Source organism: Sebastes fasciatus, chromosome 12 (assembly GCF_043250625.1).
Source record: "Sebastes fasciatus isolate fSebFas1 chromosome 12, fSebFas1.pri, whole genome shotgun sequence".
Lineage (NCBI taxonomy): Eukaryota > Metazoa > Chordata > Actinopteri > Perciformes > Sebastidae > Sebastes > Sebastes fasciatus.
The window spans coordinates 27,313,061-27,333,494 of NC_133806.1; the positions used below are offsets into that span (position 1 = coordinate 27,313,061).

Here is a 20,434-nt window from a genome sequence, read left to right on the forward strand (position 1 = left end):
ATGATAATCACATGCAGTTTTTTGAATACAGTATAAATGTGTTATTTTCGCCTATTCTAAAATGATGTATCTGAATATTTCTGCATATTACATAAATTGTGTATCACTGTAAAGCTGAGTCTCTTGTGGATCCAATGAGCCCAACTGTATTCATGTGTGATGATGTTAGTCCCCATGGTAGCCATTTCATTGTAGTGAGACCATTTTTTTAAATTTGACCTCTCTGTATAAAATGACCTGTGGTGACCTCTAGGATAATCACAGCCTCATGAAACTTTACAGCCACAAACTAGAGACCTAGAGCATTCAGAGGATGGATGGCTTTCCTAGCTAGTTTAACAATAAGGAGGTTTCTGAGCAGTTTACACAACAGAAGTGCTCGCCATCCAATTTTTCATCAATTCTCCATTGGTAAAAAATGGTCAAATTTAGCACCAAATCTGTGTAACAAATGGTATCAACCCAAAAATTGCTGTAACAACTTATGAGACATAAAAGAGCATAGGGATGATCATCATATAATTCTGTCATAATGTTCTAAACCCTTATACACTTTTACAATTTATTTTAAATAATTAATTAATTCTTGTTTATTTCTAATTTATGACTAGAACAACTTGTAACACAGTGCTGAGCTGCATCTCAAATTAATCTTCGGGTTCCCAGCTTTCACATGATGTATGCCACTTCTATGTGACATCTACTGTTGACCTGCTATCTCCCCCTAAAGTAAAACCCATAAAAAAGACAAAATCTGGTCTATTGTGGATCTCAGAGGGTTAAAGACATCCTGCTGTCTCATTTGACCCTCCAGGGAAACCTCAGTGTCCTGGGCTCAAATCCAGAGTCCACTGCTGCATATCAATCTCTCTTTCCTGTCTCTCTCTACTGTAAACTGATAACAAGAAAAAGCTGTGTCTCAACCCGTGTCATATGAGTTCCTTAAAAAAGTTTCTGAAGCATCTAGAGTGCTGATCTGTTACTTACAGGTCAGGTTACAGGCTTAGTGAAGTTGGCAGTAATGGGAGAAATTCAGGATATACAGTATAGTATTTCAGGGAGGATGTTGTGTTGTGACACTCACATCAGAAGCTGGATCACAGAGGTGACAGGTCCCATTACAGGGCCTTGATACTCACAGTAGGACATTGTAAGGAAAGCTTGTCAAATAATGTGTGGCATTAAAACTGGTTTATTTCAACTTAGTTTTTGTTTATATACGGTAGCTAAGCCGTCAGTTCTGTTGGTTATTATAACACTGTACTTGCTGAATAATCGGTGAGATCTGGGAATGCGATGACGACGTTGCTAAAAATAGGTTTTACGAGGGAAGAAACACAAGCTGTCACACGATCAGACAAGTCGTAAACAATTTAGCCAAACGCATTTACAAGAGAAACCTGAGGTGAACATTAAAATGATTACCCTTACTGTCTGTTGTAAACATCCATCAAAGTTTAAAGACAGACTTTCTGGTTCAACTTTGATTTGCTGTACTTGTGGTAGTTGTGCGCACACTCACAGTTTCCCCTTTAAATGAGGGATTTTATATATTTTTGTGGCTTTGGCCCCCGTTTCTATCAGTTATGGTTGTTCTCAAGAAACTCCCTGCTGAGATCCGATTAGACAAAATAAGCAACGCTTACGAGTACGCATTTTAGCGTTTTTGAGTGTCATTTGTACGCCATGCACATGTCCACAGTTTAGGGAAGAAAACCACTTAGTTCGGGTAAGAGAAAACGTCATGGTTGGGCTTGAAATAAGTAGTTAAATAACTAAAACACGTACGGAAACAACAACAGAAAACACGTCACAAACATCAACAATAAACACGTGGCAAACGTCACTAATGTAACTTACAAAACAAAACAACGGTCAACAACAGTCTCGAACAACAGTCTCCTGGTTAAAAGTTCGGTGGTTCTTGGGCCCATCCACCTCCCTACCCACCCACCATTAGTGGTCTTTCCTGCTTTTCATACTACGTTTAACTCTTATCGTTGCATTTTTACGCGGATGCGTTAACATTGCAGTCAGTACAGGATACATGGCGTACAAAAGACACGTTGAAATCAAGAAAGGCGTATTTATTGCACGCTAAACGCCTTGCACATTATTATTATATGGCATTTATACGCCTCTTCGTGCGAAAGTACTGAAATAAGATAAGATACGCCTTTAACGATCCCAGAGGGGAGATTCAGATGTTGCTGCAGCACAAGGACAGAAATAAGATAAAAGAAAAAGTTAAATATAAATAATTTAGAAATCTATAAAATAAAATTAAGAACAGAAATAAAAATAGAAATTATACAAGAGCAATTTGAGCACTCAGATAATCAGTTTAGCGACATTATCTAAAGCACTTTGTCTGCAGGTAAAGCTGAAAGATGAGCACACCTTAAAGGTCACCTATTATGCAAAATGCACTTTTCCATGTCTTTTAAACATCAATATCTGTCCCCAGTGTGTCTACAGGCCACCATAGTATCATAAAAGACCATCCTCTCTCTTTTTCTCCTGCTCCGTTTGTCCGGAAATGGGTGCAGAAAAAAAAATCGCTTTTTTTCCTTCTCTTCTGACGTCATTAGAGAAATGCAAGCCACGTGAGGGTTTCCTGGTCGAACCAGAGAGAACCTTCAGTAGCTGACCCCGCCCCACAGCGCGTCACTGTCTCTCCTCCTCAACCTAACTTGAGCAAAGTAGCTCCTACTGTTAGTCTGCAAGAACCAGCAGAACCGTCTTCATGTACTCCCATCATCTAAATATAACATGTTCTTTCACAAAGGCTTTATGTAATTACACTGTTTAAACAGATGATATTTATATATTATATATATTTGATGTCATGCATGTAGCAGAGTACAGGTAGTAAATAGTGACTTGTAAGCAACACAACACATTTCTGTTTCACAGTCAAACTTTATTTGAGTAGACAGATGACAATATTAATTATTCACAGCATTTGTAATCATCTCACCTGTTAGTTAGTTATGTTAACATGGTACAGGAGAAAGTCTTCAGCTCTGGTAAACTATGGTAAGCTAAGCTCCGGTGGTCTGTAGTCATGGTAACACAGAGACAGCTACTACTGTAAATAATATACCATTACTCTGATCTTCCATACATTTATCTTTTAGCAGAAATAATGAACTGACTACTGTTTCACATCTTCTATTTTCCACCCTGATGGTCGCTGTGTTTACACACCGTGTCATAGCGGTAGCATGTAGCTAACCCGTTAGCATGTAGCTACATGCTAACGGGTTAGCTCTGTATCTCCCATCTGCTTTCAGCTGTCTGCTCTCCTCTGGGATGATTCTGTCGGTCATTTCTCACAGATGGATCTGTAAAGACAGACGTAAAACAGAGTGTATGTTTACGGTTTACAGAGTTGATGCATGAGGTAAACACTGAGCTAACTAACAGAGCTATAAATAGTATTATTTACCTGAGAGAAACCGTCAGGAGAACCTGGAATCTGGACCGCAGATGTTCATCATGTGTCGCCGATTTCTGATCAGATTCCTCCGGTAACGTGCGCTGGGTGAAGTTTCTGGTTTATAAACTTTAAAGTGGTTTATAAGCTCTATTCTAGCTGCTATCTCTCCACTCGTCTCTCTCCACTGGTCTCTCTCTCCAGAGCTTCTCCGGGAGGGAGGGGGAGGGTGACGCTGTTGTTGTTGAGGAAGTTTGATTGACAGAAAACGCTGACCAATCAGAGCAGAGTGGGAGGAGACAGGCTGTGAATCAGTGGTTTTCAGACAGAGGCTGAATTAGGCTCTGAGGCAGGCAGACTCAGGCTGCAGTATGAGAAGAATAAAGGGTTTTTTGAACATTGCAGCATGTAAACATGTTCTAGTGCAACATTAAAATACATCTATGAACCTGGAAATGAGCATAATATGTGACCTTTAAGTAACCCTAATAATTCTTCATTGCACAAGATAAACTGCACAACTACATTAAGTACAGCAGGTCAAAGTTGAACCAGGAAATGGGTCTGTAAACTGTGATTTACAACAGACAGTTTAGGTAGACGTTTTACTATGTCTACATTTTGTGGGTTTGTTTAAAATCTGTGTGATTTGTTTGTTGCCCATCAACTTCTTTACGACGTTGCTATGTTCCTAAATCTCAGCAATTAAGTTGAAGTGAACGTTATTATTATAGATAGGAATGAAAGCTTCAACTTTAAAAAGTTATAATTAACCAGAGTTATCCTTTAGATTTTCTGGTTGATGATGTGTGTCTAAGAAAACACAAAAACACTTCCTGACACATACACATCAGTTCCTGTTATCCGGTAACTGTTAGCTCGCTCTGATCCTAAAGAGATCCCATCAAAAACTACAGAGGAAGACACAATGATCCCTGGATTACTTTAGTGGCTTTCTGTAGGGACAGCTGCTGGGTACAGTTAGCAGACTTTTCCAATCTATGGCACAGACAGGCATCTCAAAGAGAATTTAAATATACGGTGACTTAGCATCAGTCTGTTTTTCACTCCCTCTAAATACAGCTCATTTGATTTCTTCTCATGTTCTGGTCCAAATAAGATGTAAATAATGTTTTTAGTATCAAGAAACTACACTGCAACTTTTTTTTTTTTTAAATAATTTAGAAATATGCCCCATCCCTTCTCCCGTCTTCTCACCTTTTTTCTTCTTCAGAGTTTCTCCTGTTTCTTGGCTCCAGGTCTTGCCCTTCCCGCTAGCCACATTCCATAGGGCATACTGAGCCTTTCCCCCTGAATATGATGGTTACTGTTGAGAAAAACACTCTCTTCCCTGGAAAAACACTGCCAGCATGTGGGGTCAGAGTATGAAGTGGAATTTAATATTGTTTGTCTCAGGGTGAAAAGACAGCAAAAGTGTCAGAGATTATGCTTGAAAGCCAAAATATAAGTTTTATAAAGACATTTCATATCAGCCCCGTATCACGCTTGCAGAAATGCAACATGGCACGTGGTTAACAACTGCTCAGGCTTAGGCAACAAAACTACTTGGTTAAGGTTAGAAAAAACATCATGGATTGTGTTAAAATAACATAACATAATGTAACAACCGTAACTGTTGTTGCTCGTCTTTCAGCTGCTCCCGTTTGGGGTTTGCCTCAGCAGATCATTGATCCGCACATTGGTTGGCATAGGTTTTACGCTGCATGCCCTTCCTGACGCAAGTTAGGGTTAGGAAACGGTCGTGACTAGCGACTCACGTGACTCATGGAACTGATGATACCAACGATTCACGTGACTAAAGACTGATGTGACAGAATAAGTCAACTTAACTTTTAGTTTCACACGGTACATGGACATCGGTCCCCTTGTTGAAAGTTTTGTTTTTGTTTGACCGGTCCACCATGAACGGACTCTCACGCTATTAATACTACATCACTTGCTTAGACCGTCGAATAACGCCGAAGGTGGGTTTACATTGGAGTTAGTTGAAAGCCCGGTATGTCACATACTGTTGCTAAAGGTTGCCTCCGTGCGTCGGTTTCCGTTGCGAGGGGCGCTGACCGAACGGCGGTATTTGACGAGTTGGGAGTGAGAACGGGTTGCCTGAACCATAACAGCGTAACTACCGTGAATAAATAAAGACCGCCCATAGCCTACTTTCTTACGTAACATTACGTAACAACTGTAACAATGTTACGTAACAAGTCAGCGTTTACTTTTGGTTTCACACGGATATGAACAGCGGCCTCCTCCCATCCACCACCCCTCCCACTCGCCCTTAGTGGACTTTCTCGCTTGTTTTACTCGTTATTATACCATGTAACTTTCAATAACGGTCGCTCGTTGTACTACGTCACTTGCTCTGACCAAATGCAAATATGCCCACCTGCAACGTATCCGTGGTTTGCAGAAACAATGTTTCCCGCCGACTGGGCTGGCCTCACATAACTTCCTTGAAGTGCGTATACGCAGACAGACAGACAGATATGGAACCTCATATATGATATCCTTTACCTCTGATCTGTTCAGGGTTATCATGCTCACACTTCTAGTATCAGTATGTATTTGCTCCTCTGGACTTCATCCACCTCCAAGCAGGACAATGGTGTTGTGTAGCAGGGACAGGGTGGTCTCTGTGATAGCGCTGACCCCGATACACTCCACATTTCCACTTCCTCTGCTGCTCCCAGACGATGCATCACTCCTACCTTGTGACAGTAACACTGTCAGCTCCGTATACAGTAGTAGCTTTTTCCCTGCCTCTATTTGGATGCCTGTTTGTCTGGATGTATTCCGTCAGATAATTTAAGTGTGCAGACGCAGCTACTGAAGCAGAAGGACTTCAGTCCCAGGATCAGACCATACAACCTTTATGTCTTTCAGGATGGTCACTTTGTCAGATTAGATGAATGTGATCATGCTGAGACTTGGCCAGGCGACTTAGACTCAGACCCCAAATCAAACCATGACCAATAGCTTGCGGTCTTTCCAACCCTATCAGCAGACAAGAGCCTAAATTTTGGATGATTTGGCAAACAACAAATTGTGGTGAAAACTGGGACAATGTGGTAGTGATCGTTGAAAACCGTGACATTTGGGTGTTTTACAGATATTTGTCGGGACTCGGGACACCCAGTTTGAAACCAGGACAAACCGGGACATCTGGTCACTGTAACCAAGACTGCCATAAGGTTTCATTGGATATGCATGGTCCCCAGAGGATGATTCATGTTATAGTGACCCCTTGACCTTTCCTCTGGCACTGCCATCTGGCCAAATCTTAAAACTTGTACACATGAAATATCCAAATCTAAGCAGCAGAGTGCAATGAAGTTTACTGAGCACATTCATGCTCTCCACAGAATGAACCCTTTCCATTATGGACACTTATTCTAGCACCGTCCGCAGCACAAAATGTCAACTACTGTACACTATGTACACAATGGACTGCTCCAGGGATGACGTATGTTTTGTAGGCCAACCAGAAAGTTAGCATCGCCCTGAGTTCCCCCCACAAAAAGCCAATGGGGATTTTTCCATCGGGTTTTGGATTATTGCAGAAAAATAAACTTATGAACAAACAAACGTTTATGATACTTTAATAATTAAGATATGAAAGATAAATTTGAGGAATTTTGAAGCATGAATGCAATTGCCAGAAGTAAAAAGCTAATGTTAACGCTAACAAACCACACCACGGTTGCATGAGCGTGAGTATACACAACGTCGCCTTGATGACGTTTAGTAGTCTCGTTTAACCACTCGTTTAACCAACACAAATAAGGTATTTATTGATGTGTTTTTATGTAGTAGAACAAAACGTTAAAATCTCCTCAGCTTGTGTTAACCACAGACCTTATTTCAGGCATGTAAACTGAAACCCATTGACTTCCAAACGAGGGAGCCGGAAGTGCTAAAATGCCAACTCATTTCCAGGTTTTCCAGCACTCTATATATCTCATGATCTTATAAACATATGGGCATGAGCTTCACTGAGCACATTCATGCTCCCAAGGGGATAAATCCTTTGGATTTGAATGACTTCATGACCAGGAATGCTGAAAATGGAATTGAACAATCCCCTCTATGTTGAATTGCATTTCTCATGGAGCGTTTACGGGGAGAGTCATTTGACTGAACAATGCTCCGTCCTCAGCGCTGCTAGGTGGAGGATACCACTGGGTGGGCGAAAGAATTAGGGCCGGGGTGGAGGCCGGGTACTTCCCAAAGCATTAAGAACTGCTGAGTGAGGATATGATGAAAGGGTCTTGAGTTACTACTGGGGCCAATGGGAAATGAATGACCTCTATATATTCTTGTGGAGAAAACAGCGCTGTGAACAATGGACAGAGAAGCAAAACATGGGGAGGGAGGGAGGACAGAAAAGCGAGCAGTTACGGCAAATGTCAAGTGAAAGTAATAAGAGTCCATTGTTGGAAGTAATGAGCTTCTATTGTTGTGCTCTCTCAAATAAAATTACCACGCATGTTTTTTTCCAGATAGCCGTAAGGGAAGTGAAGCAGATTGATGATGAGGTTATGATGGGAGAATCTGTATGTGGACAAGCTGCTGTCAACACTCATTTCTTTCTCTTTGCCTTGTCTCCTGGTTGTTTAATGAACATTTCAGCCTGGAACCACATGCTGCAACATTAGCTTTTCCCCTCCGTCCACAAGACAACAGGTGGACAGGCACACACTGCGTGCATTTCAACACGCTGCAAGCGGCTGCTTTCAATTAGCGGTGTGAATGTGTGTGTGTGTGTGTGTGTGTGTGTGTGTGTGTGTGCGTGCATGTGTGAGAGACCGGGGTTTTCACACACGCCCATTTTCATAACCCCATGTGTCGTACTAATCGCCTCAAGATGTGTAGATTAAAGAGTGACACAATTACGTGTGTCTACGTGAATGGAGCTGCTGTAGGAAATGCTGGTGGAAACAGAGCTGTAGAGTCTTATTACAAGATCCCCCCCCCCCCCCAGTTAGGATAACCACACACAGAAATGAAGCTGAGCGTGTTGACGTCTCACTGTTTGGAAACAAGTTTTTTTTTTTCTGTTAGCAGTTGGTTGAATTCTTTCAAAGCCCTCCTGCTTCCTGCCCCGTTCAGAAACTGCTCTCTATGACTAAACGGCATGTATGGACTTGTCTGGAAGAGGGGAACAGTGAGCAAGAGACAGAGAGAAAGCAATATGTATCAATATTTGGGGGGATTTAGCAACAAAACAAGCCAATATTAGATGTATTGAAATATCAGTGGATGCTTCCTCTCAACTGCACAAACTGGCCAAATTGACACTTAAGTCCACACAGGGAACGTCAACGTCAACGTCAGTGGCGGCTGCGTTAACCTTTTGTTTTTTATTTCGCCATCCGTGTTAACAGGTTAGAGGCAGCGCGGCTCACACATGGCTCGACTGCATGTCAGCTGCATCTCTTCTAGAGATTCGAGGTCTTGCCTATTTTTACCGCAAGCTGGAAAAAAGGGAAGGGAAATAACTCTGGATTCAGTTATTAGTGCATTTTACAACTTTTAGGACCTAATGATTTAAATAAGGGCTGTTAGAATGTTCATACTGGCAAGTTGATTCACTTCAAAATAAAAATAAAAGGTAGGTAGGTTGCAAAGGTACAAGGTAGGAGTGATGCACCGTCTGGGAGCAGCAGAGGAAGTGGAAATGTGGAATGTATCGGGGTCAGTGCTATCACAGAGACCACCCTGTCCCTGCTACACAACACCATTGTCCTGCTGGGAGGTGGATGAAGTCCAGAGGAGCAAATACATACTGATACTAGAAGTGTGAAAATAAATGATCCGCTGGGTTAAGCCCGGGACACAAAGGAACCGTCAGCAGCGCGTGGCGGCTGCGTTACCTGTTGTTTTTTATTTCGCGTCTGATTGGCTGCTGCCGTTTTTTTCTGTGGACAGAATTCCTTCAATTGTTAACACAAGGCTTTTATCCTGAAATATGTGCAGGACAGTGTTGTAGAACATGCAGTGACTTGCACGGTTCCATGAATGAATAACATACGGGGTTTTAATGGTGGATTATTACTATTATTTACAAATTACCACACATTTCTTAACCTTTCTCTGTCTAAAATAAAATTACATTTATAATGAAATGAAAAGGCCATTATGAAAGGCAAACTCTATGTAGAAAGAAAGGGCTGACAGCAGCAGCAGAAACGCAGCTGGTGTGAACACCCGACGCGTGAATCACGCAGCCGCCACGCGCTCCTGACGTTCCCTGTGTGTTCCGGGTTTTACAGACGTCTCTTTCACAATCTAAGTCTATGGGGAAAAAGTATTTTTAAGATGTCCGGGCTCTGACCTCCTCTCCGTACGCCGAATCGTCGCCCTCGGTGATCAGGCCGATGACGGTCGTATCGTCAGCAGGTCTCTCCATCCTGTTCTTAATGTAATGTTTTGCTTTTTGAATAAATCTTATTTTCTTGAATACTGACAGTCTTGCAAGCATCAAGCACTCTTGTTTATTGTTCCTACATGATTCACTTTCCTTCAAACCAATAACTGATTAGTTAATTGATAATGAAGCGATCATTAGTTGCAACAGTTTTTCTATAGCATAGTAATGTGCAAACCATTTGATGTCTTTTCTTCTTATATTTTGAATAAGTATTATTATACTTACATCATAAACCTTGCCAATAATTATAATCACACCATTTAGCAGAGGGGTAGACAGAATAATAGTTGTAATTAACATTATTTGCTTCACTTACCGTGACCCCGACCAGGATAAGAGACTTGAAAATAGATGATCGATGGATGTTTGCTCCTTTTAAACATTTGTACGGACTGATGTGTGTGTGTGTGTGTGATACCATCATGAGGTTAGGTTTCTGTGTAAATTCCTTCAGTCATGTCCACAGCTGTTCTCAACATTCCACACTGGAGTCTGTTGGACTTCCAGGAGCTGGCAAACACACACACACACACACACACACACACACACACACACACACACACACACACACACACACACACATAATACCACTGTGCACAAAGGTCAACTCTGTGCTTTGGCAGCCTAAGTTAAAGTAATACCACTGATACTGTGATTTACCGTCAGTGTTTGTTGCTCTATCAGCCAACAGTGAAGCACACAGCGTCTTCGTCCGAAATCGCATACTATGCACTTCATACCCAACACGTGTACTATCGTTCAACATAATTTTGAGTGTATAAACAGTAGTATGTACCTTTTCGGACGTACTGAGCAGTAATTTAAGTCGTCACTTCCTTAGAGCCTCCTTGCCGGTTGGAGACGCGTAACCATGGTAACCTGTACCAACCTCATCAGAATCAAAGTCTGACTTAATTGAAAATACATATTAGGCCTAGCAAAGTGTAGTCTTATACTTACAGTTCAATTTAAGTGTTATGGATGTTACAGAACTGTCCGCCATTTTCTGTTATAAATGCCGTCGTTACTGCCGCACTGCATTGTGGGATATTTATGCCACCGTAGTGCAACCAGTGTCTATACTTTATGAGGGACTACAGCTACAGCTGTGTGTTTGCATTAGCTGCTAACATACAGTGTGTAGTTTAAAAACAGAGGTCAGTAAGTCACTGCTTGTTGAGCAGGTCGTCATGGTAACAAATGATTACAACCAATAGGAATGTAAGTGTGTTGATAGAGAGAAAGAGAAAGAAAAGGGGGCAGATGTGACTCATTTAAAGAGTTGTGTCTGTGTGACACGTTTGTGAGTGTGTGTGTGTGTGTGTGTGTGTGTGTTAGTTTATGCATATGTCCGTGGGTGAAGTGTGTGGGTTGCTGTATATTCTGCATAAAGAATAGCACAGTAGGGACTTTACAAATGAGACGCATGCCGCACACTTCACACCACGCGCTCGCCAGATTGACACCGAAAACACCTGGTACACGCTTTCACACACTTCTTTTAGCACTCACGTACACACCTCTCTGCATGCTGTTTTAGTTGTCACTCACACTTTTTTTTTTCCTTTCTCTCTTCAGCACCTCAGACAGGTGTTTAGAAACTGATTCTCGCATCGTCATTGTGGTCAGAACCAAAACTGTCGCACAGACAGACAGAAGGGGAAAGTGCAGTGTGACGTCTGTAGTGAATGTTTCCTGTATGCCCTAATACAGTACAGCATGTGGCCTGGAAACAAAGAGCATGAAAAAAAAACTTGTGCTAATTATAATCACACTCTAATCTGTCCGATCAACTAGAGCATACGTGCATCAACAACTCCCAAGTTATCATTGCCTCTGCCTTCGTTGGGAATTCCCTTTGGCCAGCGACTTCGCTTCAGTCAGCAGTTAAGAGAACAGCATCCTGCCGTGATGTCACCCATAAAGCACTCTGACCACATGAACATGAGAGCAGACAATAGCTGGAGTGAAGAACAAGGACTCAGAAAACTGACTGGAAGTGTTTCAGCCCAGTGTTGACATTTGGAATAAATAGGAGTGTTCTGATAACTGTTCTGAAAGCTCTTTTGGCGAGCTCACCCAGAGCTGTTGCATAATAACCTGATAATAACCTTATATTGCCTTTAGAGAATTATCTCCATGTTGAATTCCTCCCTTGGTAATTCATTTTACAGTGAAATATAATAATTTATGAGACATTTATAGCCCAGGTCCAGTTTATCAACACATGTACACATCCTTGTATAAAAACATGGCTGACCTCAATGTCATCATGCCTCATGGATTGGCACAAGATCTGGGAAGAACATTCATGGTTCCCAGATGATATGTCCTAATGACTTTGGTAAAATGGTGAACATAACATGACACCTACTAAATATGTTAGCATGTTAGCATTGCCAGAGTGAGCTTGTTAGGATGCTGATGTTAGCATTTAGCTTAAAGCATTGGTCTGCCTAAGCCTCACAAAGCTGCTAGCATGGCTGCAGACTCGCTCTTATGCGGAGGTAACAAACATCAGTCCCTAAGGGGGCGATTTAGAGTTAATCAGAGCGTTTCCATGACCGCAGTAGTAGATAAAAAATGGCAGCGTGATCTCACCCCTACTCGTCATATTTTGCAGCTTATAGGCAGAAGCACCTGGCATTACTATAATGACACAGGGGGCGGCCTTTTGCGTAGTATGTTGACGCTGAAGGATCGCGCGTGGTTTATGTTGTAACATGAGGTCATCATCGTGATGAAATTAGTGCTTTTGAAACGTAAAGATAAGGAGCACCTCGGTAGCCGAGCGGTTACAGCACAGGCCATGTAACTGCAACGTACCTGGTTCGATTCCGACCGTGGGACCTTTGTTGCATGTCATACCCCTCTCTCTCTCTCTCTCGCTCCTCGTCTGCTATTACACTCTTCATCTGTTCCAATAAAGGCAAAAAATGTATCTTCGAAATGTAACTTAAGCTACGGACGTAACGTCATGTGACTCAGTGGCGTAGCGTCACCTGACATAACGTCTCCAGTAAAAATCACTCACTTTTCTGTCCAGTGTTTGTTTGACCCATCCATCCGCCCTTAGAGGACTTCTTGCTCCTAATTTATATATCAATTGCTTTGAGCGTATCAAATGTAATATAATGTGGATGGGTTTACATTGGAGTTAGTTGAAAGCCCGGTGCATCTCATACAGATGCTAAAAGGTGCCCACTGCCCAAGCGACGCTATTTGACGCCCTGGGAGTGAAACCAGGCTGGAGATGCAGTCTGGAGAAACGTGTACTGCTGTACTTACTGCACAGAAGGAAGAAAAAATGAAAACAAACACAATGGGATGTGTTTCTGCTGACAGTTCGCACTTTTGTAGCGTAACCGATTTTCAGGTGACACGCTTCAGAATGCAACAACTCGTGCAATCGATCTCGTCTGCGTTTGTGTACTCGCGTGGACCGTGTTTCTGCCTTAGTCTTCTTATAATAAAGAAAGAAATTCTCTATGTTTAAAATGTGTTTCTGGACGATTCAAACGTGGGAGTGGTATGAAATCACTCCAGATTCATAGAGAAAAAAAAGTGACAGGAAGTATCCTGAATGTTTCATTTTCACTAGAAAAACAAGAAAAAGAGAATTTAGGAAATATTAAGAGAGCGAGAAAGAGGAAATATAATTCACAGGCCTAGATGTTAACGGGTCAAACTATATGTTGTAATATATAAAAAATGACTACTTGTCATGGGCCAGCTATGTTAAAATGATCTACTTCACTCAAGACAACCAAGACAATCAATTTGTGATAGTTGAGAGATTTTGTATCAGCGTTGTCATCGGTTTCTGTTCTGCTCTGCTTCAAACTCGTGCTGTTTTACATTTTTTCAGAGTTGTCGAACCGCACAAACAAGCAACATGTTAGCGATCCATCAAATGCATTTTTGTGATCTACAAGGTACTGAGCTTTAATTTGCGTATTCATACATCAAACGAGCCTCAACCATGTTTACGGGTTTCTGCTGTCAGCAGGTAATTCAAGTTCATTATGGGAAGAGAAGCAGAAACAGAAACAAGAGAAGCACAGTTGTTTTTGTGGTCACTTTTGTAGACACTAGCAGGGATGTGGCTAGGAGTTAAGAAGTCACTGAGGTTCAGAAAAGTTTTCTTTTGACGGAGCTTTTTTTACTGTACTTTTGCAGTAAATGCACTTTGCAAAAACTCTAGGCCACGCTCCTTTTGGGGGAAAAGAAAACCAAAGATCCCACAGACTTCGATGCAGTTTGACGTGTGTTTGGATTGTGACTTTGACAAGTTCGTATGCATTCATCTGTTGTAATACAAACGTTTGTTTCATACACATGTCTAATAATTATTTTCCGATCTTGCCTGACCCTGAGCGTTCATGATACCTTAATAAATTAAGGTTGATCACCGTCATGTCCCTTCAGTCTTCCCCCGTCCAACACAGTGGCCGGATATCGCTGATCCAGACATCTCTACATAGTTGATTGAATCCCGTTCGGCTAAGTGTTGTCTGTAAATAACCAACGTGTTAATAGCCAACTGTTTGATCTATAGGCTGAGATTTAGTTGGAGACAGCAGCCAGTTTTTCCTCGCCAAAATTCAGCGTAAGTTTGGAGCGTTATTTAGCCTCCTTCTCAACAAGCTAGTATGACATGGTTGGTACCAATGGATTCCTTAGTTTCATATGATACCAGTATCTTCACTCTAGCTTTAAAACTGAGCCCACTACAACCTAGAAATGTACTTTAACTTTGACAGCCCTACTTATTTTTAAACGTTCTATCTATAATATAACTCATGTCGAATGAAACATAATTAGCTTGCAGCACTCAAGCAAATGAACTAGAGGGGACTTCATGGACGATTTTGTCCCAGAGCCAGTGTCCGAAAAAAACATGGTGTATCTGTTTATACGTCTCCAGGGGCCAAAGAAACAAAACGGACACCACATGAATCAAAATGAAATATTCTTTTTAATGTCTCTCTCGGCCAACATGGCAGGCAAAAAGCCTATCCCATCTGTGTCCAATTGTCCATTATTGTGAAACTCCCCTGGCAAAGAGCGCCTCACACAATGGTCCAGAGAGCTTCAGGATGTGAACCAACACACACAGCAAGCACATGACAAACATGAACAACTTGTTCTTGTGGAGAAAGTCTCACGAGAGTTAATGAAGTCAGTTGGCAGGTGTTTAGCAGCGTATACAGTCCTGTATGGAGCTCACTGGGCCTGTTAGAGATGGACAACCGCGGGTGTCGACAGTTGGAATAAATAATAAAGAAAGTGCAGGCACACCCACACCTACACACACTGACACATCCTATACATCATCCGATCCTCTCGGGAATCAATTTAGCACTAAAAATCTCTTAATTTGGGACTTTAATCCGGTAACACCCATGATCTCAGCGTAACCCCGTCTGATCTGCGGTCGCAGTTCTGATATAATGTTACAGCAACCCAGCCTACTCCCCTCCATTAGCAATTACCATAAATCACATTAGTCGGTAACATTTATAGGGCACAGTATTGTGTCATTTACCAATTTATGCACATTAGGAGATCCAGTGTGGTTGCTTTTGGATTTTTTGTTGGATTTTCTCCTGCTGCTGAGTGTTTACGTTTGTGTATTTTTCGTCCTCATGGTTAGCTCCATGTCAGCAGTAGGTGCTTGAGACTGGAATGTCGGATGTTTGTAGGCTTCATACTTGCTGTAAAGTGGGCGTGAGTTATTAGGAGGACAGAGAATTTGAATGAGACACAGTTTTGGTCATCTAACCCGCATGTTTAGAAAGGAGAGCACAGAGCATCTCAAATACTGCACGAGCAATCAGTAGTCTAAATCACTCTCTTCTCTTAACCATTTAAAGAATAATGCAGGCGTTATTTTTCGATATTCCATCAGAATCTGGTTTATTGCCAAGTACATTTTCACAAACAAGGAATTTGCTTTGGTGTATTGATGTATGGCATAACAACACAGTCTCACGGCAGTTCGTGAAATAGTCATGAAATTTAATCTATTTGATTTGTGTACATAGACACGAAATTCCCTTTTTTTCCCACCACTTTAAACAATGTCTTTTTCGTGCGTTTTCCTACGAATGTCCAGCAACACGTTATGCACGTGTCAATTTCCGCTCCAGTTTCAAAATAAAACTACTTTGTCAGGTTAAGGAATAGATCGACTTGGTTAGGCTTAGGCAACAAACTACTTAGTTAGCTTTAGGAAAAGATTGTGGTTTGAGTTTAAATAACACCAGAAGTGGCGTAACTAAAGTACGGAAGTTATTTGACAAAAACGACTTGGTTAGCTTTAGGAAAATATCATGATTTGGGTTAAAATAACGTATAACGGAAGTGCTGTAACTTAGATACGGAAGTTACGTGACAAATAAGTCAACTCTGACCTCTGGTTTCACACAGGTCATGAACACCAGTCTCCTGGGCAAAAGTCCTGTGTTTTTTGACCTGTCCATCCACCCCGACGCAGCGTTCACCGCTCTTTATACTTCCCGGTTCACAATTACGTGGATTACATACGAATTGATTTTGTGCTGACCATCACGAAAAAAATTAGAAATTCCTGTTTATGTATACGACTCTCAATATATTCAATTTCCTGACCGTTTCGCGAACTGCTGTGCAACTGGGCTGGACATAAACATAGTAAGATTCAATTAAATTCAAAGTAAAACCAAGTATTGCAAAAAGCAAGAAACATATATATATAGAATCGAAGAAAAATACTATAAAAATATGTTCAATAAATCTGAATTAAAATGAAATATCTGTGTGGTTTTGAAAAGTGGTAGTTTTGTGCAGAAATGTGCAAAAGATTCCATGTCAGTGGCCTTGTTGATTCGTATGCTCAGTACTTCCTAAATACATGCATCTTCAATAAAACCTTAACCTACTACTGTATATAAAACACTTCATTGCACGAATACGTAAGCGTGAGACTGTTCATGAGGAAGTGTTTTAAATAGTCATGTTTTAGCGAAGATGCATGTGTTTGGCAAGTAGTGAGCATACGACAGGATAAATGAGACTGCACGAGTTGTGTGAGAGTTTGTAAAATTATGTTTTGATATAGTTTTGTTGTTAGTTGTTAAACGCGGCTCTCATTTACTTCAATTCACCAAAACTTTTCTCTGTGTTTTCTTAGTTCACCGTGGAGGCATGAGAGAAAAACAAAAGTTTTCTTCAAGAATTCAAGGTAACACGGGGCGAGTAACTGATATACAAAAGATCATTTTGGAGGTGCAGTATTCCTTTAAGGTGAAATAAAAGGGAAAAACTGGATGTCAAGGGGTTAAATCTGTCTGATCACTTGTATTTGAGATGCCCTGTGGACTCTGGGATTCGTGCAACCTTGGATCTTGGCAATGAGTGTGGTGATTATCAGAACAGATATATGGCCAAACCTACAAAAATAACACTTTTCAAAAATGTGCAGACTTTCCTGAGTGGTTCCCAAGGAGTGCATAAGACACAAATGATGAACTTTGTAAATTCATGAATATGTAATAGTTTTGTTGTCTTAATACCAAAAAAGTCCAAGGTTGTAAACCCTAGAATTTCCCCTCTAGTCCCTGCTTTTTAAGAGGGATTCAGTTTTTAGCCAAACTGAGTTTATTTGTAGTCCCAAGCTATTCTACTACAGCCGTCATGTGGGACCCAAACACAAACAGAACTCGGGTCCGCTGGGCTCTGACCTGTGGCTGAAGGAGCTGGACTCAGATGGACTCAGAGGACTGGAGAGGAGAGGAAAGGGGTCGACGGGGGCTGTGAGACTCTGGAGAGTGTGTGGCTCCGTTCCAGTGTTGGTAGAGAGCAGGATGCCCAGACCTGCTGCCTCATATGACCAGACAGACAGACTCAGCTTTATCATCTCTCTGTCACTGCAGGGCTCAGGTTCTGTGCTGCCATCGAAATACAGCTCAGATCACTGCCAATCAGTCAGCAAGCTCGTCAATCACACACACACAAAGAGGTAGGCAGAGTCCCAACTGGTTCTTATGTGCACAGTATCATTTCAGAATATACAGACATACAACAGTGACACATGGAAAACCTTGTACTTCCACTGTGTCTACATTTGTAAACAGCAGCTTTGAGAGCGAGACGCTACAGACTAAAACATAGTGTTTTCATGTACTGGTTAGAGTTTTGGCTATTTTGCTTCCTTCTTTCAGACTAAGTAGAAAGAAAACACCCAAAATACACATTCAGGTGTTTATTTTACTACTTTGTTTAGATAGATTTCTCCTGAATTCACCAAAAGTTAGCATCAGATAATGCCTCATTTGCATATTTAAATTAGGGCTGTCAAAGTTAACGCGATAATAACGCAAAATCGTTCTAACGCCACTAATTTCATTAATGCAAATGATCTTCCAGAGGTTGTATCGGGCTCAGTTTTAAAGCTAGAGTGAAGATACTGGTATCATATGAAACTATAAAACCTAAGGAATCCATTGTTTCTGATATGAAGACAGTTGACTCGGCCACTGGGAGTCTATTGTGGGTACTGGAAGGCCAGGTCTCATACGTCGCCCTGCTGTGTTACCGGTTACAGACTGGCAGTCCCTAACGTGGCGATGAGAGTGGGAGGGATCATGGCCCTCGGTGTACGGCTGCAGAACGTCATCATCCGTAGAGATACTGTGGAGGAGAGAAAATTTAAATGTAAATGCAAACAGGAATCAGGACTGATTCAACACACAACAACCTTTTTGGATCATAATTAAACGTCAAATTTTGAAGCAAAAATGCAAACATTTCTGGTTCTAGCTTCTCCGATGTGAATATTTGCAAACTGAATCCCTTTTGAGTAGGGCTGTCAAAGTTAACGTGATAATAACGCGTTAACGCAAATTTGTTTTAACGCACACTAATTTCTTTAACGCATTAACACAACTTGCCATTTTTTAGGTTGTATTGGTTCGGTATCAATTTTAGAGCGTAGAGAGTGAAGATACTGGCATCATATGAAACTAGAAAAAACCTAATGAATCCATTGGTACCACCCATGTCATACTAACTCGTCGAGAAGGAGGCTAAATAACGCTCCAAACTTACGCTACATTTTGGCGAGAAAAAACTGGCATGTCAATTTTCAAAAGGGGGCCCTTGACCTCTGACCTCCAGATATGTGAATTTAAATGTGTTCTATGGGTACCCACGAGTCTCCCCTTTACAGACATGCCAACTTTATGATAATCACATGCAGTTTGGGGCAAGTCATAGTCAAGTCAGCACACTGACACACTGACAGATGTTGTTGCCTGTTGGGCTGCAGTTTGCCATGTTATGATTTGAGCATATTTTTTATTCTAAATGCAGTACCTGTGAGGGTTTCTGGACAATATTTGTCATTTTTTTGTGTTGTTAATTGATTTTCAATAATAAATATATACTTACACATTTGCATAACGCAGCATATTTGCCCACTCCCATGTTGATAAGAGTATTAAATACTTGACAAATCTCCCTTTAAGGTTCATTTTGTACAGATGATGACACACTCTCTCCAACAAATGTTTAAAATGTGTTCTAAAGTGTATGTTAAGCGTTTCCTCCAGCTGTCTGGGACTGTGCTCACTTTGTGAACATCTCTAGCAGCTCTGTGGTATTTAAGAAAAGCTGGCTGGCAACACTTCATGGCCCTGACTGAGTTTATGTAAATGTATACGGAGCTGTTTATCCAAATTTCCAGTATTTGGATATGTAATTACACACAGAGACGCACACACACTCAGAGAGAGAGAGAGAGAGAGAGAGAGAGTCCTCCCTCCCTCCTTCGGTTTCCTGTCAGAGCAGTGCGCGTGCGTGCGTGCGTGCGTGTGTGAGTGTGTGTACATGGTGTGTGTGTGTGTGGATGGTTCAGATGGTTCAGCAGTGAGTCTCCAGCTGCTGAGCGGAGCGCAGCGCGCGGCACAGCGGACTCTTTACCCTACTACTTTACCTTTTCATGTGAATGAGACTCTTCTAACGGAGACATGGAGGGACAGCGCTGCTCTTTCTCTTTACGGGGAGTTGTATCTTTATCCGTGTGTTTGTTCAGCGTGCTGCTGCTGCTGGAGCCCGGGACCGCCGGTGAGTTACGCACAAACCTTTATCTGTCTGAGAGCTCACTACTCTGCTCACTAATGTCAGTCTCTCTGTATTTTGAAGCCAACCTGGACTCTGTATTTGTAGTGAGTCTGTGAAAGGTTGTGTTGGACTCTGTGGTAGTAGTCTAGTAGTCTAGTAGGGAAACGTTCCTGTTGAAGCTGCGTTTACGCGCAACAGGTGACTCATCCAGCGGCTGATCCACTGCTCTGATATGTTGACCAGCTCCTCTCACATTAGATAACTAACAGCACAAGTGTTTTTATTACACACAGAGTACATTAGAAAGATGATAGTTTCCACTATTAGATGATAACAGCAGCTATAAGGACTCATCTGTCCTCCAGAAAACCAGAGAAAGTTTGAGAACTTCATGGTTCTATTAAAAGTTATTATTGATCTATATCTGACTTTCAGTGCAT

The 20,434-nt window shown here is 41.5% G+C and overlaps 1 protein-coding gene across 2 annotated transcripts in view; it reads left to right on the top strand.

The window, feature by feature from the left end:
• Positions 1-19,772: 19,772 nt before the first annotated feature.
• Positions 19,773-20,434, top strand: part of tgfbr2b (transforming growth factor beta receptor 2b) — a 233,139-nt gene continuing 232,477 nt past the window's right edge. For both annotated transcript variants that reach the window (XR_012596364.1, XM_074654504.1), the window contains exon 1: positions 19,773-19,997. Coding sequence is in view for 1 of the 2 variants with exons in the window: in XM_074654504.1 (XP_074510605.1) it covers positions 19,901-19,997 (97 nt within the window). In the remaining variant the exon portion in view is untranslated. The remainder of the gene's footprint in view (positions 19,998-20,434) is intronic.